Here is a 27,725-nt window from a genome sequence, read left to right as displayed (position 1 = left end):
TTAAGCAGTGCAGCTGAAAATAATACCATCAAGCTAATAGCTATAGCAAGAAGATTGAACACCAAAAGAACTCAAAGTTTAAAGATTTAAATCAAACAACTACATGGAATCTTAGTCTAGTAAATATTAGATGTGAGATTGGTTACATGAAGGCATTTAATGGTGTTGCATGTGAGTAGAACAGAGAAATAAAATGCATTAATTTTGAACTCAAATTTTGTGTCATGCTTACCTATAGGCAAATGGTAAACCCCATTACACTGAGCAAAGTATAATGTACTAAATGCTATTAAAAAAAATGTTAAAATATATACAAATGGAGGAGTTTCCTAAGTATAGGCCACAAATGGTATGGCTTATGTTTTAAAGACATATAGTGCTTTGTCTAACATTTACCATCTAGAAGCTTTAGAACATCAGCAATGTTTACCTATATGTGAGTCAACATTCAGAAAAAAAAAATGCTACCACCTTTTTAGCATTTGAGAAGAAACTAATGTCAATAAACTGAATGATAATTTGATCTTTGCTATCATATTAATTATGAAATAACTATAAATCTCAATGATTAATTTAATTTGGAGGAGTTTGTTTTGGATATTATAAACACAAATCCCAGTGTCTCTGAGAAAATTATCAGAATTCAACTGGGAAAAGAAATATCATTGCAGTATTGCATGATAGAGCCAAAAGGCCCCTGGATTATTCTAGAGGAAAGGGATGGATATTTTAACTTAAAGTATTTCACAGAGTATTATTTTTATAAAACTGACAGGTAGGGTTCAGACCAATGGAGATTATTAAATTTACTTAACAAAAAACAAATCTTATTTTGAATTCAGATTTACAGAGTTACATTTTAAGAACATATATAGTATATATGTTAGGTGCTGTCAGTGAAATTGGATCCTATTTTTATCTGGGAAGAGAGGATAAGTTTTGGTTTTGATGTTTAAAGAGGCCCTCTTTTCTAAGGACATCTCATAGAGTTTGCAGCTTTTGAGCTTCATATAGGGTCAACACTTCTGTGAATTAGTGTAGGGTTGATGACTCAACTCTGGAAATCTATAAAGCTTTCTTCATCTCAAAGCCCTTATCTTTAGTAGAATGCTTAAAGGTCTACTCACTAAAAAACAAAAGAAGTCGAAACACCATGTAAGCGTTAATAATTAAATTCAGCAGTTGCATGCAGTGAATTTTCATTCCAAAAACATTATACCTTGAAGGAAAACATCCGAAGAAGCTTTAGGTTTGTAGACAGAAAAGAGAATTGCATTTTTTTTTTAATTAAAAGAAGGAAAAAAGAAAAGAAAAAGACAAAATAAGACAAATTAAAAATACATTTTAAAAACATAGTAAGTAAAATGAACTGAAATTATAAACACAGAAGGACAATTCTGAACTTGGAATAAAGTATATGCCTAACGTTGGAAAATGGAATTTGGGGATTTTAATAAATTAATCCACAATTACTTAACTATAAAAGCCAGTGTTGTCCACTTGTGAGGAAGCTTTCCATAGCCTGGCTTCCCTGCATAGAAGTATTGTGATTTTTATTTTCTAATTATTGTCAAAGAAGCCTTAATAGGTAAGTCTTAATAGAATGAACCAAAGAGCATATTAAATGGAAAAATAAGGTTTCAGCTTTTCCTTCACAGCTTGGTCTCTTTCCTGTTTTGATAAATCATTTGATTGTCTTAAAATAGGGAAGTCCATGAAATTCTCAGATAATTTAATTTTTTTCAGTTTCTTTAATCTCCTCTGCAATCATATAGCTGTTAGGGCATAAAGGCTTTTTCCGAAGGACTCTTGTTTAAAAGCACACCCTCACATCCTTATTAATGCTGGAAGGTAATAATGCTGAATGGTATAGAACTTTATTCTTGGGAAAAATAATGGAAAGTGAAGAATGGGGAGAAATAATAATTTTAAAAGTACAACAACAAAAATAAAATAAGGTTAGAAGAAATGCAAAGACAAGCAAAACAGAAAGGGAAGGAAAGGACTGCATAAAGCATAGTGAATAGTTGGGAAATTAAGGATAAGCATTTCTGTTTTAATTACCAAGAATAATGATGATTTTTTTCTTTACCTGTTGCAAATTGTTACATTCAAGTAAATATATGCCATTTGTAGAATCTCACCAGGTTTCCTGGAGATCCATCAGGATACAACCTAGAATCAGCTATATTTCCTCATTATAATTTAGTTCCCCCTAAGTTGGTGGGCCAGATAACTAGCCACTATCAAGGCCCTCATGGCCCTTACAGCAGACAAGGAAGGGCTATAAACTGAGGAGGCTAGGGTGACTTCCTTTGCCCCTGACTTAGAAGGGAATGGACCTTAACTTCCACAGGGCTTCCTATGAGCCAGCCAGCCATATTCAGGTGCATAAATGGGTATACTTGCTCTCTTCAATGTCCATATTAAAAGATAATTGCTTTAGGCTTGTTTATCTGTGCCTTTTTATTTAAAGTTTGATGGCAAGGTGAAGTCATCCTACCTTTTTCCAAATCATTGAAATCAATCCTTGTCGGTTAGTGTATAAATCATCAACATCAACCATCATCATCATCAACTATTAAAGGTAAGGACTTCCATTTGTAAGGTACCATGTAATGCTTTTTACCTTCATTGCCACAGTAGCCCTTTGAGGTAATTATTATAAAAAAATACATATTTTGTATATGAGTAAACAAAGACACTCAGAGGCTAAGTAACTTGCCCAAACAATAGAGTATCATTTCATTTAAAAACAAAATGATATACATTTTTGTTTGAAACCAATAGTAGTACTCTGGTGGTAACATGCACAGAGACAATTACTTGCAAAAATGTGATCTTTGAAGTTTCAAGAACATTATGGCTTCCTAGTGGAAAGCCTTGAATGAAAATGTTATTTTAAAATAACAATAACTTAAGAATGTTATTGTAAGGAGCAGAAAGGTGACAATCAATAGAAAATAAATGCAGGTGTCAGCAATATTTATAATTCCCATGAAATGAAAAGAGTGGGAGTCTTCCTTCATGAATCAGGTCTCTCCCAAATAACTAATGACCAAAATGAATTCTTATGTCCTAGCCAAACTCATACATTCTGTTTTCATTTTGGAACCCAAATCACTGAGGTTTAGTCTGCAGACAGACTAAGACCCAACAAAAACAAAACCAGGTGGGCTTCTACATAAAAATCTCCATGATCCCAATGGGAAATGATACATACAGGGTTTTTCTTCTTTTTGTCTTTATCCTTGCTTGGTTTCCGGTTGCTGACAAAATAATGCAGGGTGCCATACTCCACCAAAGCAGAGAAGACAAAGATGAAGCAAACAGATACAAAGAGATCCATTGCTGTGACATAGGAGACCTTGGGGAGTGACTTCCGGGCAATAGTGCTGAGGGTGGTCATTGTCAGGACAGTGGTGATACCTGAAGAAAGGTACAGTAAAACAGACCATGTGACCTTATCAGCAAGTTGGGTAACTGAGTCACTACTGAAACAAAATTTATTTTGTGACTGCTGAAAAGCAACCTCAATAAGGGAAAGGAGGCACAGGTGTAATCCATTCGCTCTGCCCACAAATATTTATTGCCTGCCTACCATGTATCAGTTACTATGACAAGCACTGAGTATATGCTGAAAAATAAGATGAACATGTTCCCTGAGCTTATGTACCTTACACTTTAGTGACAAAGAACACTATAAATCAAGTGAGCAAAGAAAAGTATAATTACAAATTATGGTTCATGCCATGGATAACAGCATAGGTGTTGAAAACCTAGTTCGATGGAATGCTAAGGAAAGGCATCTTTGAAGAGGTGATAGTTAAGGAGCTTAAAAAGTTAGAAGACACCAACTTTTAGCTAATTGCAGAGTAAAAGGAAGATATTGAGGAAGGGACACTATGTCTTTTTAAAAAAAAAAAATAGAATACCTAGCATCTGGGGAGAGGCAGGGGTGTCAAGGTGATACTGGGATAACAGAAGTTGTATCATGCATAGCATGCAAAGGAGTTTTCATTTCATTTAAAATACAAGGGATCCATTAAATGCTGTTAAATAGAGGAGATGTGCTAAGTGACACATTCTGATTAATGAGTTTTTTAAAGGCTATGATATAGAAAGAAGATGGTGGAGTAGAAGAATCATGAGTTCACCAACCTCACAGATATACCAAAGTGTAACAACTACCTATATTGCAACTCACTCTGAAAATGACCTGAAGATTGGCAGAACAGATCTTCTCTAACAGCTAAAGTAATAAAAAGAAGGCTACATCAAGAAGGGTAAGAGGAACAGAGATATGTTGAGGAACTTAACTGCTGCAGCTACCAACAAGTAGGAGGGATATCAGAAGCATGGAGGAACAATGGGATCAAGCCCCATACTGGGCCCCCCAGCCCTGGGCTCCTACACTTGAGATGAGTCACTATGTCTGGTTTTAAAAATCAGCAGGGCTTGGGGCAGCTGGGTGGCTCAGTCAGTTAAGTGTCTGACTCTTGATTTTGGCTCAGGTCATGATCTCACAATTGTGAGATAAGAGACCCATGTTGGGCTCCATGCTGAGCATATAGCCTACTTGGGATTTCTCTCGCTCTCTCTCTGCTCCTGCCCCACTTGTGAACACTCTCTCTCAAAATAAAAATAAATAAACATTTTTTTAAAAAAATCAGCATGGCTTAACTCCAGGAGAGCCAGAAGGTTATAGGACACCAAGTCTTGACTTTTAAAGAGCCAGCACTGAAGAAGCAGTAAGAAAAGTGCCAACTTTTCAAACACAGAAGAACCAGTTTGAAAAGGATATTTATGACTGATTTTCAAATAGTTCCAGAGGGTCAGAAATCTGCAGAAGCTTTCTCCAGGAAAAGAGGTACTGACAGGTGCCATTTTTCTTGGCATGCTTCAGCCTAGATGTCTGGATGCTTGCAAGGACCATTTCTGAAATTCTCTTCTTTGTGAGCAGCACTTGCACCACCCCCTCATTCCTCAATAGGTCCATCCCACATAATCCACCCTCCTCAGCAGGCACCCCTCCAAAGTGACTGCTGTCCTGACATAACTGGCCAGGTAGCCTAAGTTGGGACCAGTGACCCCTCAAAGAGTCTATTGCCCCTATAAATAGGCCTCTCTGCTAGCTGTGTGAAGGGCAGACCCCACCCACCAATGTGCCCACAGCAGTACAGCCACAACAGGAAGATGCACAGACAGGGGATATCTCTGGGGCACCTGGCTCTGGAAACAAAGGTATATTATGCTGTGGGGCACCACAGGATGACTTCACCATAAAGCCACTAATTTCAAGATCAGATATAGCTGACCTACCTGATACATAAAAACAAACACAGAGAATTACACAAAATGGGACAGAGGAGTATGTTCCAAACAAACAAACAAAAAAGACAAAACCACAGAAAAAGTGCTAAACAAAATGGAGATAAGCAAAATCCCTGGAAAAGAGTTCAAAGTAATGGTCACATGACTTGAGAGGTGGGTGAGTGAACACAATGAGAACAACAAAAAAATAGAAAACATAATGGACTAGTCAGAGCATATAATATCTGGAATTAAAAATTCACTAGAAGGAATCAACAGAAGATTTGAGGGTGCAGAAGAACGGATGAGTGAGTTGGGAGACAGGGTAATGGAAAGCACCCAAGCTGAACAGCAAAAAGAAAAAGGAATTTGAAAAAATGAGAATAGGTTAAGGGATCTCTGAGACAACACAAGCATACTAACATTTGCATTATAGAGGTCCCAGAGGAGAAGAGAGAAAGAAGGGAATAGAAACTTATTTGAAGAAATGACAGCTAAAAACGTCCCTCATCTGGGAAAGAAAAATGACATCCAGGTCCAGGAAGTCCCAAGCAAATCCAAGGAGGTCCACACCATGACACATAATTAAAATGGCAGAATTTAAGATAAGAAAACAGCAAGAGCAGGGCAAACAGTTACCTAACAGGCAAAACCCTCTAAAGGCATCAGCTAATTTTTTCAGCTGAGACTTTGCAGGCCAGAAGGGAGTAGCATGATACTCAAAGTGCTGAAAGGAAAAACAAACCTATAAACAACAATACTCCACCAGAAAAGGCTATTATGTAGAAGGAAAGAGAGTTTCCTAGACAAATGAAAGTTACAGGATTTCATCACCACTAAACTGGCCTTACAGGAAATGTAAAAGGAACTTTTAAGTGGAAAATAAAAGGCTATACCTAGAGGAAAATTATGAAAGAAAGAAAAATCTCAATGGCAAAAGCAAATATACATTAAAGTTAGCAAATTAATCATTGAGCTAGTATGAAGGTTAAAATGCAAAATTAGTATAATCAGCTCTATCTACAAAAATTAGTCAAGGAATACATAAAATAAAAAGATGTTAAATATGACATCATATACATAAACATGGAGAGTAAAAATGTAGTGTTTCAGAATGTATTTGGACTTAAGCAGCCACCAACTTAATACAGACTACTATATACTTAGGATGTTATATATGGACCTCATGGTAATCACAAACTAAAAACTTAAAATAGATGCACCCTCAAAAAATAAAGAGAAAATAATTGAAACATAACACTAAAGAAGGTCATCAAACTATGAGGGAAGACAACAAAAGAAGATAGAAGTATAGGGGCACCTGGGTGGCTCAGTTGGTAAGCATCTGACTTCAGCACAGGTCATGATCTCACAGTTCATGGGTTCAAGCACTATGTCTAGCTCTGTACTGACAGCTCAGAGCCTGGAGCCTTTTTTGGATTCTGTGTCTCCCTCTCTCTCTCTCCCCTGCTCATGCTCTGTCTCTCTCAAAAATAAACATTTAAAAATATTATTACTTAAAAATTTTAATGTTTATTTTTGAGAGAGAGAGAGAGTGGGTGATGGCAGAGAGAAAGACACACACACAAAACAAAGCAGGCTCCAGGCTCCCGGGTATCAGCACAGAGCCCAACACGGAGCCCAAACTCACAAGCCATGAGATCATGACCTGAGCCAAAGTAAGATGCTTAACCAATAGAGCCACACAGGCGTCCCTAAAACAAAATTAAAACAAAACTATAAAACAATGAGAAGACAATAATTAAAAATGGCAATAAATACATACCTACTGATAATTACTTTAAATGTAAATGAACTAAATGCTTCAATCAAAAGACAGAGTGACTGAATGTATTAAAAAAAAAAAAAACAAAAAACAAGACCCATCTTTATGCTGCCTAAAAGAGACTCACTTCAGACCTAAAGACACATACAGACTGAAAGTGAAAGGATAGAAAAAGATATTTCATGAAAAGGAAAGTAGGAAAAACTGGGATGGCAATACTTTTTTTTCAGACAAAATAGACTTTAAGGCAAAGGCTGTAACAAGACAAAGAAGGGCATTACATATAATAAAAAGACCAATGCAACAAGAGGGCATAACACTTGTAAATATCTACACACACCCAACATAGGAGCACCTAAACATATAAATATTAACAGACATAAAGGGGAGAAATTGTCAGTAATACAATAATAATAGGGGACTTTAAAAGCCCATTTACATCAATGGATAGATCATTCAGATGGAAAATCATTAGAGGAACAGTGGCTTTAAATGACATATTAGACCAAATGGACTTAATAGATATACACAGAAAAATCCATCCCAAAACAGCAGAATACACATCCTTTTCAAGTGCACATGGAACATTCTCTAGGGATAGAACACACATTGTACCACAAAACAAGTCTTAATAAATTTAAGAAGCACAATTATATGAAAGTAGAGATTGGGACACCTGGGTGGCTCAGTTGGTTAAGCATCCAACTTGGGCTCAGGTCATAATCTCACAGTTTGTGAATTTGAGCCCTGCATGAAACTCTCAGCTGTCAGCACAAAGCCTGCTTGGATCCTCTGTCCCGCTCTCTCTCCCTCTCTCTCTCTCTCTCTCTGTCCCTCCCCTGCTAGTTCTCTCTTTCTCAAAAATAAACAAACTTAAAAAAATACTTTATAAAAAATAAAGTAGAAATCAGTTATAAGAACTGGAAGAAACACAAAGCCTACTGCTAAAGAACAAATGAGTCAAGAAAGAAATCAAAGAAGAAATAAAAAAATACCTAGAGACAAATGAAAATAGAAATAATATGGTTCAGAATCTTTGGGAGACAGCAAAAGCAGTTCTGTGAGGGAAGTTTATAGCAATACAGGCCTACATCAAGAAACAAGAAAAATCTCAAGTAAAAATCTCAAATCTAGCTTTACACCTCAAGGAATTAGAAACAGAAGAATGAAGCCTAAGGTTAGTAGAAGGGAGGAAATGATAAAGATCAGAGTAGAAATAAATGAAATAGCGACTAAAAAGGAAAAGAAACTAAAACTTGTTCTTTTAAAAGATAAAATTGAGAAATCTTTAGTAAGACTAATCAAGAAAAAAAGAGAAAGGACTCAAACTCAGAACTGAAAGAGAAGTTATAACTGATAAGACAGAGATATAAAAAATAACAGACTATTTTGAAAAATGTGTGCCAAAAAAATGGATAGCCTAGAAGAAATGGATAAATTCCCAGAAATTTACAATCATCTAAGACTGACTCAGGATGAAATTTTAAAAAAAATGAGCAGGCTAATGGGGCACCTGGGTGGCTCAGTTGATTAAGCATCCTACTTTGGCTCACATCATGATCTCACAGTCTGTGAGTTTGAGCCCTGTGTCAGGCTCTGTGCTGATAGCTCAGAGTCTGGAGCCTGCTTCAGATTCTGTGTCTCCCTCTCTCTCTGCCCCTCCCCAGCTCACACTCTCTCTCCCTCTCTCAAAAATAAACATTAATTTTTTTTTTAATTTGAAAAATGAACAGGCTAATTACTAGTAATGAAATTGATTTGGTATTCAAAAAAACTCGAACAAACAAAAGTCTGAGACTAGATGGCTTCACAGATGAATTCTACCAAACACTTGAAGATGACTTCATGCCTATTCCTCTCAAACTATTCAAAAAATGGAAGAGAAGAGAATGCTCCAAATTCATTTTATAAGGCCAGCATTACCCTCATAACAAAACCAGAAAAGACACTACAAAAGAGAGAGAGAAAGAAAATTGCAGACGAATATTCCTGATAAATATAGATGCAAAAATTCTCAACAAAATGTTAGCAAACTGAGTTTAACAATACATTAAAAGGATCATTCAATACTATTAAGTGATATTTATTCCAGGGATGTGAAGATGGTTCAGTATGTGCAAATCAATCAATGTGATGCACTACATTAACAAAATGAAAGATAAAAATCATTTTAAAAAATCATATCATCTCAAAAGATGCAGAAAGGCATTTGACAAAATTCAACATCCATTCATGATAAAAACTCTCAACCAAATGTGTATAGAAGGAATGTACCTCAACATAATAAAGGCCATATATGAAAAACCCACAGCCAACACCATAATGGTGAAAAGCTGAAGAATAAGACAAGGATGTCCACTCTTACCATGTTTTTTTAACATAGTATCAGAAGTCCTAGCTATAGCAATCAGATAAGAAAAAGAAAGAAATGGGGGCGCCTGGGTGGCTTAGTTGGTTAAGCATCTGACTTCAGCTCAGGTCATGATCTCACAGTCCGTGAGTTTGAGCCCCGTGTTGGGCTCTGTGCTGACAGCCTAGAGCCTGGAGTCTGCTTCAGATTCTGTGCCTTCCTCTCTCTCTGACCCTCCCCTGCTCACGCTCTCCTTCTCTCTCTCAAAAATAAACATTAAAAAAAAAAAGATTAAAAAAATTTTTAAAAAAGAAAAAGAAATAAATGGTATCTGAATTGGTAAGGAATAGGTAAGACTGTTACCTATTTGCAGATGGTATGATACTACATACAAAAAACCCTAAAGACTCCACCACAAATCCTTTTAATTGCATCAAAAATAATAAAATACTTAGGAATAAATTTAACCAAGGAAGTGAAAGACCTGACTCTGAAAATGATTATAAATTGAAGACAGCACAAATAAGTGGATAGAACATGCTCATGATTTTGAAGATCTAATACTGTTAAAATGTCCCTATTACCCAAAGCAATCTACAGATTCAGTGCAATTTCTGTCAAAGTAACAAAAGCATTTTTCCCAATCCTACAATTTGTGTGGAGCCATACAACATCTTTCATAGCCAAAGCAATCTTGATGAAAGGCAAAGTTGGAGGTATCACAATCCCAGATTTGAAACAATACCATGAAGCTGTATTAGTCAAGAGTATGGTACTGGCACAAAAACAGACACATAGACAAATGGATCAGAAGAAAAGAGCCCAGAAATGAATCCATGCATATATGGCCAATTAATCTACAGGAAAAGAGGCAAGAATATGCAATGAGAAAAAGAAAATCTCTTTGATAAATGGTGTTGGGAAAACTGGACAGCTATGTGAAAAATAATGCAACTGGATCACTTTCCCGCATCATCTACGAAAATAGACTCAAAATGGATGAAAGATCTAATGTAAGACCTGAACCCATAAAACTCCTAAAAGAAAACATAGCTGGTAAACTCATGGACCTCAGCCTTTGCAATATTTTTTTTCTGAATATGTCTCTCCAGGCAGGGAAAACAAAAGAAACAATAAACAATTGGGACTATATCAAACTAAAAACCTTTGGCATAGCAAAGGAAACCATCAAGAAAACAAAAAGGCAACCTACAGAATGGAAGAAGATATTTGCAAATGGTATCTCTGATAAGGGGTTAATATCCAAAATATATTAAGAACTCCTACAACTCAACACTAAAAAAGTAAAGAATCCAATTAAAATGATCAGATGATGTGAATAGGCATTTTTCCAAAGATGACTCACAGAAATGGCCGAGATACTCATGAAAATATGCTCAGCATCACTAGTTATTAGGGGAATGGAAATCAAAATTACAGTAAGATATTACCTCACACCTGTCAGAATGGCTAGTATCAAAAAGACAAGAAATAACAGCCTTGGCAGGGATGTGGAGGAAAAGGAACCATTGCACACTGTTGTTAAAGATGTAAATTGGTGTAGCCACTCTGGAAAACAGTATGGAAGTTCTTCAAAAAACTAAAAATAGAAGTACTGCATTATCCAGTAATTCCACTTCTGGGCATTTACCTGAAAAAAATGAAAACCCTAATTCAAAAAGATATGTGCACCCTTATGGTTATTGGCGGTGGCATTTAGAATAGCCAAGACATGGAAGAAACCCAAGTATCCACTGATAGATGGATGGATAAAGATAACATGGTATGTACACACCATGGACTATTCCTCAGCTACAAGAAAAATAAAATCTTTCCTTTTGTGACAACATGTATGACCCTAGAGGGTATTATGCTTAGTGAAATAAATCAGGCAAAGACAAATGCCATATGATTTCACTTATATGTGAAATCTAAAGACAAATGTACAAATGAGCAAACAACAACAAGAATAAAAACAGACTCATGAGAACAAACTGGTGTTTGTCAGAGGGGAGGTGGGGAGGGATATAGGCAAAATAGGTGAAGGGGATTAAGAAGTACAAACTTCCAGTTATAGAATAAATAAGTCACGAGAACCATGTGGCTTTCTTGGGCCATTATGTCTTAGTTGAAATCAAGTTTCCTCTGATTTTCTGTTATGAAATTCTCAAGAGGGGAAAGATCTGTGCTGGCTGAAATCACTTCACAGAAAAGAGTAGCCTTTCACAGAGAGGGAGGAACGATCAGGGAACTGCAGTTATAAATCCTATCCTCTTTCCTATATTATTATTATGGAATAACCCATCTCCCTTCCTAGTCTGTATACTCTGAGACAACAGAAAAGACCTCTATCTTAATGTCCTTTGTAATTTTATGGACAAGTGTAGTTCTTGGACTCAATATCTTTTGAGTTCATAAATGAAGCAATCAATGAATAGTGTATACATGAAAGGACAGAGACAGTTACCCTACATTTGAAAATAGGATTTCATATTGATGACTTGGAGGAGAGAGTTTTAACTGCACATAAAAGCAGCTAACATTTATGGATCTCCTTCTTTGGCCAGGTACTGTGTCAGGCACTTGATGTATTATCCTCACAATGAGGATTATCACTGTTATCCCTTTTTTTTGCAGGTGAAAAAAAGCACCGAAAAAATAAGAAATTTGTCCAAGGTAGTAAGTGACAGAGATGAGATGAGATGCAAGCCTGTGGAATCTGATTTAAAGCGCAATGCTCTGGGGCACCTGGGTGGCTCAGTAGGTTAAGCATCTGAGTTCGGCTCAGATCATGATCTCGTGGTCCATGGTTTTGAGTCCTGTGTCAGGCTTTGTGCTGACAGCTCAAAGTCTGGAGTCTGCTTTGAATTCTGTGTCTCACTCTTCTCTCTGCCCCTCCCCACTCATGCTCGCTCAGTCTCGCTCTCAAAAAAAAAAAAGTAAAAAAAATAAATAAATAAAATGCTATGTTCTGACCCACATTGTTATATTCTTTCGTTCTCTACAAATATGTATCTAATATGCAGCATGAAGCCCCAGACACTTGGAAGCTAGTGTATATTCCTAATCTGGGATGATGTGGACTGTGGGTCTTCCATATTGCCATGGTAGAACTTCAGCAATGGCCAAATTTCTCCTCTACAAACTGGGATGGTGTGGAGAGGGGCAGACCCCACAGTATTCTCATGAAGATTAAGTAATGTTCATTAACTGTCAATTCCTAGTAAGATATCAGTAAATGTAAGATATTTATTTTAGAGAAGAATAGTCTGCTTCTCAAACTGAAAAAGCTTCACTTTAGTTGTCTATGCATTAATTCATGTAGAAGTTCTTGACTACTTAATTACAGTTGATATTTGGGGGAGGAGAATTTAAAAACTAAATTGGGACCTGACCTTCCCTTCACATTCAGGCCTCAAGCCACACTTGACCTATGGAGGAGTGAAAATGTCAGTATTTATAGTAGATACCATAGATAAATTCACTTCAGAAAATCTGACAGATCTGACATGTAAGTTAAACACTTATCAAGCAAGTTGAGAAAATGTTATTTAGGCTACTTGGAAGTTCATCACAGCCATTTAAAAGAAGAACCTTAAGGAAACTGTTCCATGATATTTTCAAGTTTCTGCTGGGAGCCTCAGGAAAGAGAACAATGAGTGGCAGACAAGTGTAGTTTTAACTCATTTACCAACCAACAAGATAGCTGGGGGTGGTTTTTAAGCACAGTTTTGCCAAGCAAAGAATTAGACTTCTCTTACCTGGGATGGATGAAAAATATCCACAAGTTTTATCAATTCCTCCAGTCTTGGCATCAAGTAAGCTCTCAGACATGTTACCTCACATTACTTAGGTGAAAAATAGGTACTTAAGTAGCTCAGGTTACTTAGGTGAAAAATACCAACTGGTATTTTTACCATTTCATCCATCGTCATTAAATCATGATTAAGGTTTACCAGCTACCGCCTGCATACCAAACTACATTCAAGTGTACAAGCTCCAAAATAACTGCTCCCCCCATGCCCTTGTGGTCTGAGCTCAGAAAGCAGCCAGAATCTGAGCCACACAGGTATATTTATCTCACTTACTAAACAACTTGCCTATCACTATTCTGCAGCAAGAAACTTATGATCCACAGGGGTTTAGAGTCATCTGGTTTAACTCTAGGTTATAAACACTGGAAAAGGTGATATGATCACACATTTGAATCACCTGCAAAATTGCTTTTTAATCCTGACACCCAGGCCATGATTTCAAAAATGAAATCGACATGTCCTGTGATTGGACTGAGGCAGCTGTACTTTTAATGGCACTCTGGTGATTTAAATGCACAGTTAAATTTAAGAAGTTCTACATCAGGAGAAGACAGCAAAGTTAATGCAGAGAAACTGTGTCAGTTCAGCTGGCCCACCTTTCCCCACTACAGCCTTCAACAAGGCCTCACACACAGAGCAAATATAAGTCCCATTATCCAAGGTGCAGATAGATGTACTATCTGCTGGTCCCGTGACTTTGTTAATGTCATTTAACATTGCAGCCCTCTGCTTACCCCTAAAATATGTGATAATAATTTTTATTGTCATTTCAACTTCTATATGCACTTGTAAAGAGCAGAAAGGGCACAGGTGCTATATTAAACATGCAGGACTTGTAGTCAAAGATTAACAAATAGGAACACCTACCTGCTATTTGTTCAGGGGCCTCTCCCTCATTCCTTAGCTCACTCACCTAGATCCCTTCTCCTACCATGGTGCTTTGCCAATGAGCATTCACTTAATGGGTGGTCGAAATGAATGACCAAATGGTCTTAAGAGGGGTTTTGACCAGTGGAAGTCTGAATTTCAAGAGAAGAGATTGATTTAAAAGCTTTTCCTTAAAATATCTTTGATAGGGGTAGATTGAAATGCATTAATGCATTTGTTCCATCCATTCTTAAGAGCATACATTACTTGAATAATCACTGAGGTACCAGCTATGCACCAGGCACTATACTGGGAATGAAAAAAACATTTACATTCTGTTGTGAGAGACAGACATGTGAGCATGTAATGCAATGCATTCTAATCACAGTGACATAATGGTCCTAAAGTAATAGTCTCAACATATTTTGGATTTGTTTCAGCTTAAAGTATCAGACAAGATCTCATAACTTTTGAATAGGACTTGTAATAAAGTACTCCATATAACAGAAAAATCAAAATAAAATTATTTTGAAACAGATGGGAAAATAAATTAGGTTTAGAAGAGGATAAACATGCAAATGATGTCTTCTTCCCATAATATCTTTTGCCCTCAGTTTTAATAACCTGGTACAGGTCATTTTGTCTGAAAATGACTATCTAGTTGACCCTTGAACTACATGGGTCCACTCTATTCAGATTTTTTTCAATAAAAACAGCACAGTACTGTATTTTCTCTTCCTTACGATTTTCTTAGCATTTGCTTTTCTCTACCTTACTTTACTATAAGATCATACAGTACATAGATCATGTAGCATACAATGTGTGTGTTAGTGGTAAGACTTCCAGTCAACAATAGGCTATTAGTACTTAAGTTTTGGGAGAGTTAGAAGTTATCCATTGATTTTTGCACAGGTGGAGTCAAAGCCCTTAATCCTCACATTATTCAAGGGTCACCTGTAGTTGCTAACATTTCTAAGGCCTTACTATATTTCATATGTGTTACATAGAATACTTTATGTAACCTAATAAAACCCTACAAGTTAGGTACAGAAAATGATATATGTTCTCCATTTGAAGAAACTGTGATTTATACAAATTAAAGAGCATTTTCAAGGTTATATTATACATGTGGGTTGAAATCCAGATTTATTGGATTTTAAAACCCAAGCTCCTGACTATTGCAATTGTATTGACTCTCTAGCCAAAGACTGAGCAAGAGATGTGGTTCTAGTTTTCACAGAGCTGATGAAAGAGGATTGTGATTTTATAATTCATCTTTCGACAGCTCTATTCTTAGTTATCTAAGGGATTTTATGTAGTATGAAAATATCATTCATGGACCTAGACTGTAATGTCCCTGTGAGTCTGTGGCTTTGTAATAATCTATGTGAACCTTCTTCCTCACATGAGGAAAGATGTATGAAAATCCAAGGTAATATCACATATACAATACATCAAGCAACCTCAAATAATCTTAAAAGTATGTGTGTGTGTGTGTGTGTGTGTGTGTGTGTGTGTGTGTGTGGTGGGGAGTGAATGGTGGTGTTCCAAAAATGTTACAGGTATTTTTTCAAAAATGGCATTTTAAATGTGTTCTTCTACACAGAGCCAATGGCTGTGTATATGTCTTCAAATGTCATAATAATTGTGGATGTTGGAATTAATAGACATCAGTTATGCACTGGTAAATGTGTGACAATTTACTGGGGAAAAAAAGGCAGTCCTGATTTTTAGTGTTTGCCTATTTCCATGATGTTAATACTCTCACCTTGGCTGACTTCAGTCTACCAATGTGACATCTCTCAATACAACGTTTGGAAAGAATAAACACAATGAGCTCTTATGAGCTTGTGTGAGCAGCTCCAAAATATAGCTGCCCAGAGACCAAAACAAAAATCTGTTGAAATTAGAAGTTTGATTTTTTTCCTAGTTAATTGAAATTTATTAAGAAAATTTACCAAAGAAAGCAAATGAAGGTAATTAAGGAAAACTAGAACTAGAAAACTTTTAAACACTTTTTTTAATGCTAGTTTTCTTCAAAATGAAATAGTAGGGGCACCTAGGTATCTCAGTTGGGTGTCTGATACTTGATTTCACTCGGATCATGATATCAGGGTCATGAGATTGGGCCCTGTGTCAGGCTCTGCACTGAGTGAGGAGTCTGCTTAAGATTCCTTCTCTCCATCTCCTGCTCGCTGTCTCTCTCTATCTCTCTGCCTCTCTCTCAACATGACATAACATGACATAACACAGCATAACATAACAGCATTTCTATGTAATTGCTGACTGAGGTAAAAGCAAATCAACTTAGGGGAATGAAGATTATTGATATTGGGTACTTGAAACACTAAAACACAAAGGAATGTGTCTCACCTAAAGAAGTCCTGGCTGGAACAGCGTCCTTATTGATCCAGAAAGATACCCAGGATAGGACAACGATGAGTGTGCAGGGGATGTAGGTCTGGATGGTGAAGTATCCCATTCTTCTGCTCAGGTCAAAGTAGACAGACATGACCACATAATCTCCTGGAACAGAACAAAGATAGCACCATGCAAACCCTTATCAAAACTGAAAAGCATTTGGAATAGGAAGCCTAGCAATAAACCCATGCTGATATGGTCAATTAGTCAATGACAAAGGAGGCAAAAATGTACAATGAGTCTCCAATGAATAGTTTTGGAAAAATTGGAGCTACATGCAAACGAATGACACTGGATGAATACCTTACACTATATGCAAAAATAAATTCAAAATGGGTTAAAAACTTGAATGTAAGACCTGAAACCACAAAAATCCTAGAAGAAAACATAAGCAGTAAGCTCTTCAACATCAGTCTTACACATATTTTTGGACCAGTCTCAGGCAAGCACAACAAAAGCTAAAATAAACAAGATTACTTCAAACTGAAAAGCTTTTCAGTGGTGAAAGAAAGCATCAGCAAAATGAAAAGACAACCTACTGAATGGAAGAAGATATTTGCAAGTGATATATTTGATAAGAGGTTAATATCCAAAATATATAAAGCATTTACATAACTTAATATAAAAAATCCAATGAAAAAAATGGGTGGTACTTAAGACATTTTTTCCAAAGAAGACCTACAAATGCCAAGAGGCACAAGAAAAGATGTTCAACATCACTAATCATCAGGGAAATGCAAATCAAAACCTCAGTGATATATCACTTCATACCTGTCAGATTTGCTATTATCAAAAAGACAAGAAAAAAATAGCAAGTTATTGGAAAGGATGTGGAGAAAAGTCAACCACCCTTGTGTGCTGTTGCTGAGAAAATAATTTGGTGCAGCCAATATGGGAAGCAGTATGGAGGTTCCTCAAAAAATCAATAATAGAAATACCATACAATCTAACAATTCTACTTTTGGCTGTTTACCAAAAGAAAACAAAAACACCAATTTGAGGAGAAATATTCATTTCTATATTCATTGCCGCATTATTTACAATAGCGAAGATATAGAAGCAACCTAAGTGTCCATCCATAGATAAACTGATGAAGATGTAATATATGTACAATGGAATATTACTACACCATAAAAAATTAAATCTTGCCATTTGTAGTAGCATGGATGAACCTAGAGGGTATGATGCTAAGTAAAATAGAAAAAGACAAATTTCACTTATACGTGCAAACTAAAAACAGAACAGAAACAGATTCATAGATATAGGAAACAAACTGATTACCAGAGTGGGGAGGGGTTGGGTGTAGGTGAAATAGGTAAAGGTGATTAACAGTTACAAACTTCTAGTTATAAAACATAAGCCGTAAGGATATAGCCAATAATATTGTAATAATTTTATATGGTAACAGATGTTAACTAGATGTATCATGGAGATCGTTTTGTAATGTATAAAAATACCGAATCACCATGAGGTATACCTAAAGCCAGTAGGTTATTTTATGTCGATTATACTTCAGTAAAAAACTGCAAAGCATTTGAAAATAAGCATATATTGAATTCTCATGTTCACACATTTGAGAGTTCTGTACAAGGGGTATGTTGAAAACTATCTTTTGCCCATTTGGGTTAAAAAAAAAAACAGATTAAACTGACTTCTGATCCTTTCATAAGTAATGTGACCACTAGATGAAAGGAAACCTTTCGAGCATATTGATAATATTTCTTTCTTTGAGGTGTTTTTTGATGGTGCCTTGGATGCCTACTTAAATATATACAATATAAAACTTTTTGCTTCCTGGGTAGGGAAGGAAACAGTGCCTATAATGAACCCTAAGATTTGTAACAATGTCCTCTTATTCTCAGGACCTTTCTCTATGCAAGCCACAGAACAATATGCTGGTGACTGACACCAGTAAGTACCTATTTTACCCGGTTTATAACCAAATTTCTATGCTGAGACATTTTTCTCATGTTTCATTGAATCTTATGGCTTTCCTTCATAACACTGCAATTCTTAGTTTCTCATTCATATGTGTGGCTATTTTTATAAATATCTGTCCTATTAGAATTTATTGCACGAATTCACAGTGTCTCTTTTAGCATACCGTTGCACTATCAGTACCTAGCATCCTAATTGACTCCAAATAGGTATTCAGTAACATTTGTTGAATGAATGATCAAAAGAAAGAATCATGTCTTGCATTTTGTATGATTCCAAGTGAAATTTTAGGGAATTACATTTTTTAACTAGATAATATGCTATGGAGACACATTTCAGTTACTATACATTTATATTTTCTTTACACTCTTAGAGAATATTAGTTTCAAAGACTATGTCTGCTCTTGCAATGGGAGATGAACCTGAGACCACTTCTCAAATCTTGTTTCTTTTCTTTACTAAATTATAATTTGTCATAGAATACATAAAGAACAAAATACAAATCCTGTGTTTTGGTTTAATTATTTGGCTTTGTGCCTATGTTTCTCTACTTATTTAGGAGATTTAGATTCGATTTGAAAATCAAGTACTTTAGAAGCCTCAGGCAGAGATGACTGACTTAGCAGAATGAGTTATGACTCCTCAGTCCAGGTCTTCCTTCCCACTTGCAAGTGTCATTCCACACCCTTCCAAGCTGATGAGACAGGAAACCCCCTTGGTTACTCCTCCAAGGAGTAATGACTTTCCTCTAATCCTGCAGTTTCCTAAGTGGGGTTATGAAACCTCCTAACACTGCCTTTTGGTGGATTAATGTACTGTCATTTGTCCAAGTCAGGCTTGGTTAAGTCAGTGACAGTGACCCAGACACTAACTGGGAAATTCAGCTTCCATTTGACCACAAGTTCCCTCTCAGAGATCAATGAGTAGCCATTATTTAGCAACTATTCCTGAAGATGTAAAGGTAGGAATTTCTCACTGATAGTAAGTAGGTCTTGATTAGTTTATGCTTCTCTCTGTCGATTTATCTGAACTTAAGCTCTGTAAAGTCATGGCATTTCATAAATTAGTTTGGTCTCTGCTTTTCTTCTAATTTAGAATATAACAGACACGGGCTATGATCATGGAGTAAAAACATTTCATTTGAGATTATCCCTAGGAATGTCTGTCTTTTTCTTTCCTGTTTCTTTGATCAGAATACCAAAGGCAAATTCAAGTTCTCATATGCTAGATAGGAAAAACAAGGCAAGGTTTTCTTTTTAAATAATTAATATTCAGTGGCACTTTTTCTCCCTATGTTCAGAGTCCTTGAGAGTTTTCTGCACATTTTAAACACGTGTTTAAGTGAGACTTTACAAATTAAAATATTTTAAATAAATCTACACAATATTAGTAACTTCGTTTTACTTCGTATCATGTAAGTGAATGAGAATCTATACTTTGGCATTAATGATCTGATTCTCTTAAAGGTGAACTTTAATTTTGTCTGAAGTTAACAAGATAATTATCTAATTCAATTCTCCACTTCCTTTCAGGTCAGAATCTAAACTTCCATAGCTTATTTATCTATCAATTTCTATTTTAAGGTAATAGCTTCTGAGCATCTTTCATCTTTGCCAGAAAATCCAAAGCTTTTCCACCACTAGATTATGAATTCAAACTTGGGAACAGGCCATTTAAAAGCAAAGCAGCTTCACAGGACAGCCTGATGCCTGTCTTATCTCCAAGGCCACATCCCTTTTTGTATTTTTAAAAACTCTGGGCCAAGAAGCCTATAAAATCAAATCCTCTGAAAGTGCCACATCAGTGATTCCTAAGCCCAAAAGGTTTAAATGCCAACCAAGTCAAAAGTGGTTATTTCATCCACTTTAAATATATTTCATCTATTGATTTATTCTAACATATGATATTTAAGGTCATAGCATTTTATAAATTAGTTTAGTCCCTGTTTGTGTCCTAATTTAGCATATAATAGACACAAGCTATAACTGAAAAGAGAGGAAAGAATTTGAATGACACCCACTAAGGTCCATTCTTTCTTTATTGTTTTATAAGCTTCTTATGTCTGGTTTTATGAAGAGACCATCAATGTCAATTAATAATGAATTTCATTTTTTTAAGCTATGTTGTTAATCATATTAAACCTTTAAAATTCAGCGTTTATTACGGTGTTTAGTATTTTATTTCATATATAAAACTATTTCCTAAAAACTTAAAGATTCCACAGTAGAAAAGTCTTCCACCCCAATGAACATCTGAAATAATGAAAACAAGTATTTTCTGGTTACCTACCATATAGTAACAAGGACCTACTGTGTACAGACACTGGGGCTGAATGATTTGCGTATATTATCTCAACATCATCAATACTTTGTCAGGACGGTGAGTAAAACAAATACTTCACTTTGTTCCTCACTCATGACTCTTATTCCACTTAAATATCATTGAATAGAGTATATATTATTCTACTAGATTGACTTGAAGGCATTATTAGTACTATGCTTTTCTTTACATTTTTTCTTCATAGTCTCTTCTTTATTTAAATCAACAAACATTTTTGAATCACTGCTATGCATAGAGCATTCTATTAGGGAATATGGAGATTAAGACCAATGGAATCTCACAAGTTATTCTAAATTAAATAGATTAAATGGGGAAAAGATAATTTTCTTTTGACTATAATTAAGATAGAGACATGTATTGAGACAATGCATTAGATCTAATTTTATCACCCCTTATTAAATACTTGAATCTGTGGTATCCTTCTCTGAGGTTGCTTTTGGCCATAGGAAAGCAGGAGAGTTGATTGGCCACATTTTCCTTTGGGGAGTTTGTTTTTAAATTAGATCTGTAAATCACCTCACAAAAATAAATTTAAAATGGACTGAAGATCCAAGCGTGATCCTACACAAGGAAAACTACAAGAGATATAAATCCTACACAAGGCAAAACTATAAGAGAATATCTTTATAATCTTACTGTAAAAAGGCATAAAACATAAAAAGCATAATGGAAAAAAATTCACATCTTTAGCATGTAAAAGAACTCATGGGGCACCTGGGTGGCTCAGTTGGTTAAGCATCTGACTTTGACTCAGGTCCTGATCTCACAGTTGGTGGGTTCAAGCTGTGCATGGGGCTCTGTGCTGACAGCCCAGAGTCAGATTCTGTGTCTCCCTCTCCATCTGCCCCTTCCCCGCTCATGCTCTGTCTCTCTCTCTCTGTGTCAAAACTAAAACAAAACATTAAAATTTTTTTTAAAAGGTACAACTCCCATATTATAAAGAATGGTTTAGGGGTGCTTGGCTGACTCAGTTGGTAGAGCAATGTGACTCTCAATCTTGGGGATGTGAGTTAGTCCCAGGTTGGGGAGAGAGTTTACTTACCTAAATAGACAGACAGATGACAACTTAAAAAAAATTTTTTAAAGAATGCTTTAGGCAATTTTAAAAGGCAAAATACCACAACCGAATAATCTATCTCCAAAATAAGAAGTCAAAGGCTAATATCACTGATACATAAACAATTCCCATTAATCATTGAGAAAAGAAACCCAAATTTTTAACTAGGTTAAACAAAATGAATGGCAAATGAATGGATAAATGAAGAGTCTCAACTTTGGTAGTGATCAGTGAAAGGCCAAGTGAAAGTATTTCATTTTCAGCCTATTACATTGGGGGACAAATAATTTACAGTACAGACAACATGTAAACAAAGAGCTGCACACTCTAGGTGGGGGTATACTTCGCTTTTTGAAAGGTAATATGGAAATAGTTTTTTCAAAAACATATTTAACTTCAAGATATCTAGAATAAATACTTTTTCCCCAAAAAATGCTTTGTAAATATTGCCTTTCAAGTGGCATGAAGTTTTTCTCCAGGTTTGTTGTGTGCTCAAAAGAATGAGTAGCATACCTTGGGCAGAATCACAGTCCCTGAGCTTATGGAGTCTAGAGTATTATGGGGAAGTAATGACTTCAAAATTTAAATGGTAAATGGCTGCTAACTTCTATACAAGCTGTTCCCATGTGTTTCTGTGTCCATCACCTGCCCACCATTCCCAATGATGCTCAGAGTCCTATTAACTTTTCTGGAATTACATTCAACATTCTTTCAGTAACTAGATCCTGTGAAGTCAGGGGAAGGGAAACACGACTAAACTGTAATCCTTGCCATCAAAGACTCCTCAGGCTAAGAAAGACCTAGGGATATGGCATCACTACTCAATGGCAAAGGGTCTATCAAAACATATACATGATAACATGCCATGTTTTTTTTTAAGTTTATTTATTTATTTTGCAAGAGTGCACCTTCCTGTGGGGGAGGGTCAGAGAGAGAAAGAGAGAGATAATCCCAAGCAGGCTCTGTGCTGTCAGTGTGGAGCCCCACATGGGACTCCATCCCATCATCCGTGAGATCATGACCTGAGCCCAAATCAAGAGTTGGATGCTCAACTGATTGAGCCAGTCAGGTGCTCAGTACCGTAATTAAGTTTCTGGCAAGAAACATTTCTGAAATTTCTGCATAAATATTCCAATCTTTGAGAGCCTTAAAGAGATCCATGTTCCTCCTCACAGTCCAGACCCCTTAGTCTGGCATGAGAGGCTGTCTATAATCTGAATTTAACCTAAACCTCACTGTTTCCTCCATGTTCTTTAAGCCCTAGACAAAGTAAATTAAATCTTTTTCATTTTACACTTCTATGATCTTTCTGTCAGGAAGATCTGACCTCCTCTGTCTCTCTCAGATTCCTAGCTCATCTCCTTGCTCCTTTTCCTCATTCCAATTTCCCAATGTCCCAACACCACCACACTACCATACACACGTGCTCTGTACTATGACTAGACTTGTGCTAAGATGGTAGTTACCTTAAGTAAAATATAGAATTAAACAAAATTCAAAAATCTATTCCTCCAGTTCATCAAGGGCATTTCAAATGCTCAGTAACTATACACAGTTTGTAAGTACTATATTGCGGTAGTACAGATTTTAGAAAAGCTACTTCATCTTGGAAAACTCAGTTGGACAGTGCTAGTTTAGACCAATCTTTCTAAAATGCATTTCTGCTCATGCCATTCCCTTCATGTTTCTCAGTATACAATCCATACTGCTTAACATATGCTTCTGGTCCATTTTACCTTGATCCATACTGAACGATACCAGCTGTATCTCACACCATTTATCATCTCTCCATTTAATGCCCACCCAACCTGATTTACTTTCTACTCTGCCAAGGGGTATTGCTCATTCTTATGTCTTCATTTCCCTGTTACCTCCAATTTCTGGAATACCCCCTGCTCCTTTGATCATGTCACACACATATACATTCCTCTAAACCCTTCAATAAGGATCCAATGATATCGGTACACACTAAAATCCTTTAACTTGCCCTTTAAGACTTTGTATGGTCTTTCCCCTGACTCTAGCCTCTAACCTCATCTTAAATAGTATTCCCTGCACTCCAACTGGGGTTCTTGTGATTCCTTAAATGGCCCTGCTACTTCTTGCCTTCGGTTCTTTTCATATGCTGATTGTCTTGGCTAAAATTCTAATATCCCTATTTTATTTAATTAACTCCATTCTGCCTTCAGATGTCCATTAATTTATCCCATCATCAAAGAAATCAATAGATCTAATGTCTTCAGTAAAACCTCACAGTAGGTATGACTATTAGAGAACTGATCACAATTCAAAGTCTATGATTGGTGTGAATGTTGGATTACAATCTATAATTAGTTCACGAGTTCCACGAGGGAAATAGCCATACCTACCCATCTATTTTAGTCACAGCATCTAGTACAGTGCCTGGTACACAGAATGAGTTCAACAATTATTTGTTAAATGAATAAATGTTTTAGCTTAGAAAGTCATGCAGAAAATCTTGGGTGAGCTCTATATCAAAAACATTTAAGAACAAGGCAGAGATCACCATGAGCTTTAAAAATATTAAGCTTCACTTTAGAAATTATTGCTTCTGGAAATATTTTTAGTGGACACCTTGCTGAACTTAATCCCTGGAGATGTGAATATAAGGTCACAGTGAGCTGTTAGCAATCTTAACCACTTGCCAAGAAGAAAAAAGGGATAGGAAATCAGTTATATCAGAGTGACTGCATTACGCTTATTAAAAAATCAATTGGTGATTTGAGTTTCTCAGCCAGATTCAATTAATGAGAGAAGAAAACAAAGGGGCTTGGCTGCTGAAACAGATCAATCAGTCTTCTCCATTAAGTCTAATAGTGTGTTTTCATTTCAAAACGTCACCATTTTTATTACATCTATTATTTCTTTAAACTCATATATGGAAAAATAATAACAATTTGAAAAATTAAAATGGAAAATTAAAGTATAATTTATAATTTTTAAATGTTTTTCTAGGCTAAATCTATCTTTTAAAGTCTCCCTCTGACTTCTCCACTGAGCAAAGAGAGGATAGGATTCTGAAGACATCTGCTTCAAGTTATATTCCCTAGAATCAGAGGTGGAGTCAAGAATTCCTGCTGGGTTGAGTTACTTGTGGGTTTAAGCTTTCAGAAGAAGGGGAGTGAGAGAAGGAAGCAAGAACCGGCAGTGGGAAAAACTGCTAAGCATTGATTTGCTTCACCCTAAGGAGGAAAGCTTCTAGGAGATTCTGGAACCAAGTACACCACAGAGTTAGTGCCACCTGGAGGCAAGAGCAGCAGCCACGTGTACTCTGCAGGCTAAAGTGTAATGGTCTTAATCTCCTTGTTGAGATGGTTCTGTCTTGGTCAAAGGCAATTCTGGAGAGAAGGAACAGTGGTGAGCTGTCAGCAGTCACCCCTTACAACACCTGGAGGATGGATACACCAGCTCAGAGAAGATGGGAAGGAGGGTACATCAAAAACATCTGCTCTAAGGACTGTGATGTCAGACTGGCTTGGTTCAAAAGTCCTAGTCCTGTCACTAACTGGTTGTGCGATTTGGGGAAAGTGCCTTAACTCTCTGAGTCTCAAGTTCCTTACGTGTTAAGTAGGGATACTAAGAAAACTCACCTCATAGGGTTATTTTGAACCTGAAATGAGTGAATGTATGTAAAGTGTCTGGTATAATTCATGGCACATAATAAAGAGCCCATTAATGTAATTTATTAGTACAAACTAGCATAATCTATGTAATATTATTAACACCATTCTGGCACATACAAGCATGGAGGAAATAGTACTCCAAAAGAGAACTGGTGAGAAAGGGTCTGAGAATTTATCTATCTCAACCTATTCTATCCTCTTAAAGATAGAGGGGCAGTTGAGATCCATCAAAGAAGTTTGGTGTTTTATCTAAGAACCCAGAGCTATCTTGTGGCAGACTCCAAACTTCTGCCTCCCAAAGCAACACTATTTTTATAGTAAACAGCTTGTTCATTTAAAAAAAAAAAAAAAAAGCTTCATTTTTGAGAGAGAGACAGAGTGTGAGCAGGGGTGGGGCAGAGAGCAAGGGAGACATGGAATCTGAAGGAGGCTCCAGGCTGTGAGCTGTCAGCACAGAGCCTGACACGGAGCTCAAACTCACAAGCTGTGAGATCATGACCTGAGCCGAAGTCAGATACTTAACTGACTGAGTCACCCAGGTGCCCCACAGCCTGTTTATTTTGAGCCAATGGCTAGGATCATGGAAAAAAAGCAAAATGCAAACACACAAATAGAAAGTCAAGCAATTATTGAATATAGTTAATACAGAAAGCTGGTTTGGATAACTGGGGGCTCAAACCACAAAGAGAAAAATTCTTTTCGTTTGCTCTTGACCCTTTTATGATAGGCAAATTACTTTTAGGAGAATGGAAACTTAACCATACTAGAGATTTCCTCCTGGAGAATAGCTTCACATAGAAGGAAGCTTAATATTTGTAAAGATTCCAGAGATGAGTGGTTTTCTCTAGATTCGTGCAGTGAACCTAAGTGTTTGCTAATAACTCAGTTCTCTGTATTTCTGTCCTAGAAAATTCTCTTTACTAGTGTAAATCACTTCTCTTCTCACCCTCTGAAGAAGCCACCACAATTTCTTAGCTCAGTGTGACCTTTTGTAATACAATTCATTGTTTTGGGTCCATTGTCAAATTCCAACAATGTAGGAAATAAATTCACCTCGGGATTTATATAAATAAAACAACTCTGGCTCAGAAGTCTAAAGCTGAAGATACAAATGAATGTGTTTGCCACTTTGATCCATCCAAAAAGAATGCAATTTCTCAGCATAATTGAATCTAACTCCTACAAACTTCTGACTAGATACTAAAACATGTTTTATGTAAATTCAGAGTAGGTTGTAGTAGCAGGAAATATACTGAATCCAGTTCCAGAATTCAAGTTACTACTAATGACATTAACAAGGTTCAGAGACAAGGGCAAGTTGTTTACATTCTCCCAGTAAAATAGAGATAATCATACCTATTGCTAAGGCTGTTGTGAAAACCACATTTGCTAATTGTAGAAAAAGTGCTTTGTAAAATTCAGAGACGATGATACAGTTGTTTTGCAAAATAATCTCTATGGCATTGGTAAGTGAGCTTCCTCCTGAGGTGATATCTATATATTTTTTATCCTTTGTTAAAAGGCTACCTGCAACCATCAGGAATAATAGTAAAGCGTTCAGTCTTGTTCTTGTTTGTATGAACATCAGTGTGTCCATGAAAATCATTAATACCATCATTTGAACATAGTTCACAGATTTGTGTCATAAAAATCATCTGTTCAATGATTCACTGTTCAATATGTAACTGAAGTATGGACTAGTTATATATCAATAGCTTGGTAGTCAAAGGTGACAAAATATCCTTTTATGTATGTACTGTGACACCACCTGATCTCCTAATTTCTCTCTTTGAGAAGTCCCATTGTAGGGGAGATTTTAAAATTTGAATTCATATTCCACTCAGCTCTCATGGCTCTAAGTTGCTGACTGGAAATATTGTCAATGGCTCAGGAGAGAGATACCCATAAGAAGCACACACCATAGCATAGTTAAATCTGTCAACTTGAACAAGAAAATTAAACTGGCTTAATAGAGGTATCACTGGATATTTGAGAAATCCTAAGAAAAGCAGCAGTTGTTTACTTCCAGCCAACCACAGGTAAGTGCTCGATGAGGAAGGACTTCATGCTCCTTGTAGAGGTTATAACTGATTTGTCACAGTTGTGATCCCAGGGCCACAGCAAATGGGTCAATATGTTATATTTTTCCATCCTGACATGTACATGATGAGACTGCACTTCACAGAGGAAAAGT

General features: G+C 36.3%; 1 protein-coding gene across 2 annotated transcripts in view; it reads right to left on the bottom strand.

Annotated features, from left to right (window-relative positions):
- GABRG2 (gamma-aminobutyric acid type A receptor subunit gamma2) overlaps window positions 1-27,725 on the bottom strand; it is a 113,163-nt gene that overhangs the window by 1,976 nt on the left and 83,462 nt on the right. Inside the window, exons 7-9 of one of the 2 annotated variants that reach the window (XM_060634938.2) lie at window positions 16,505-16,657; window positions 3,224-3,429; window positions 1,220-1,243 (exon numbers count right to left, since the gene is read on the bottom strand). In XM_060634938.2, the coding sequence (XP_060490921.1) occupies window positions 1,220-1,243; window positions 3,224-3,429; window positions 16,505-16,657 (383 nt within the window). The remainder of the gene's footprint in view (window positions 1-1,219; window positions 1,244-3,223; window positions 3,430-16,504; window positions 16,658-27,725) is intronic. The other variant, XM_060634939.2, reaches the window with a different exon arrangement.

The sequence above is a fragment of the Panthera onca genome, chromosome A1 (assembly GCF_046562875.1).
Source record: "Panthera onca isolate mPanOnc1 chromosome A1, mPanOnc1 haplotype 2, whole genome shotgun sequence".
In the NCBI taxonomy this organism is placed as follows: Eukaryota; Metazoa; Chordata; class Mammalia; order Carnivora; family Felidae; genus Panthera; species Panthera onca.
The sequence above is the reverse complement of the archived record's forward strand: the minus strand, read 5'-3'. Positions and strand labels throughout refer to the sequence as shown.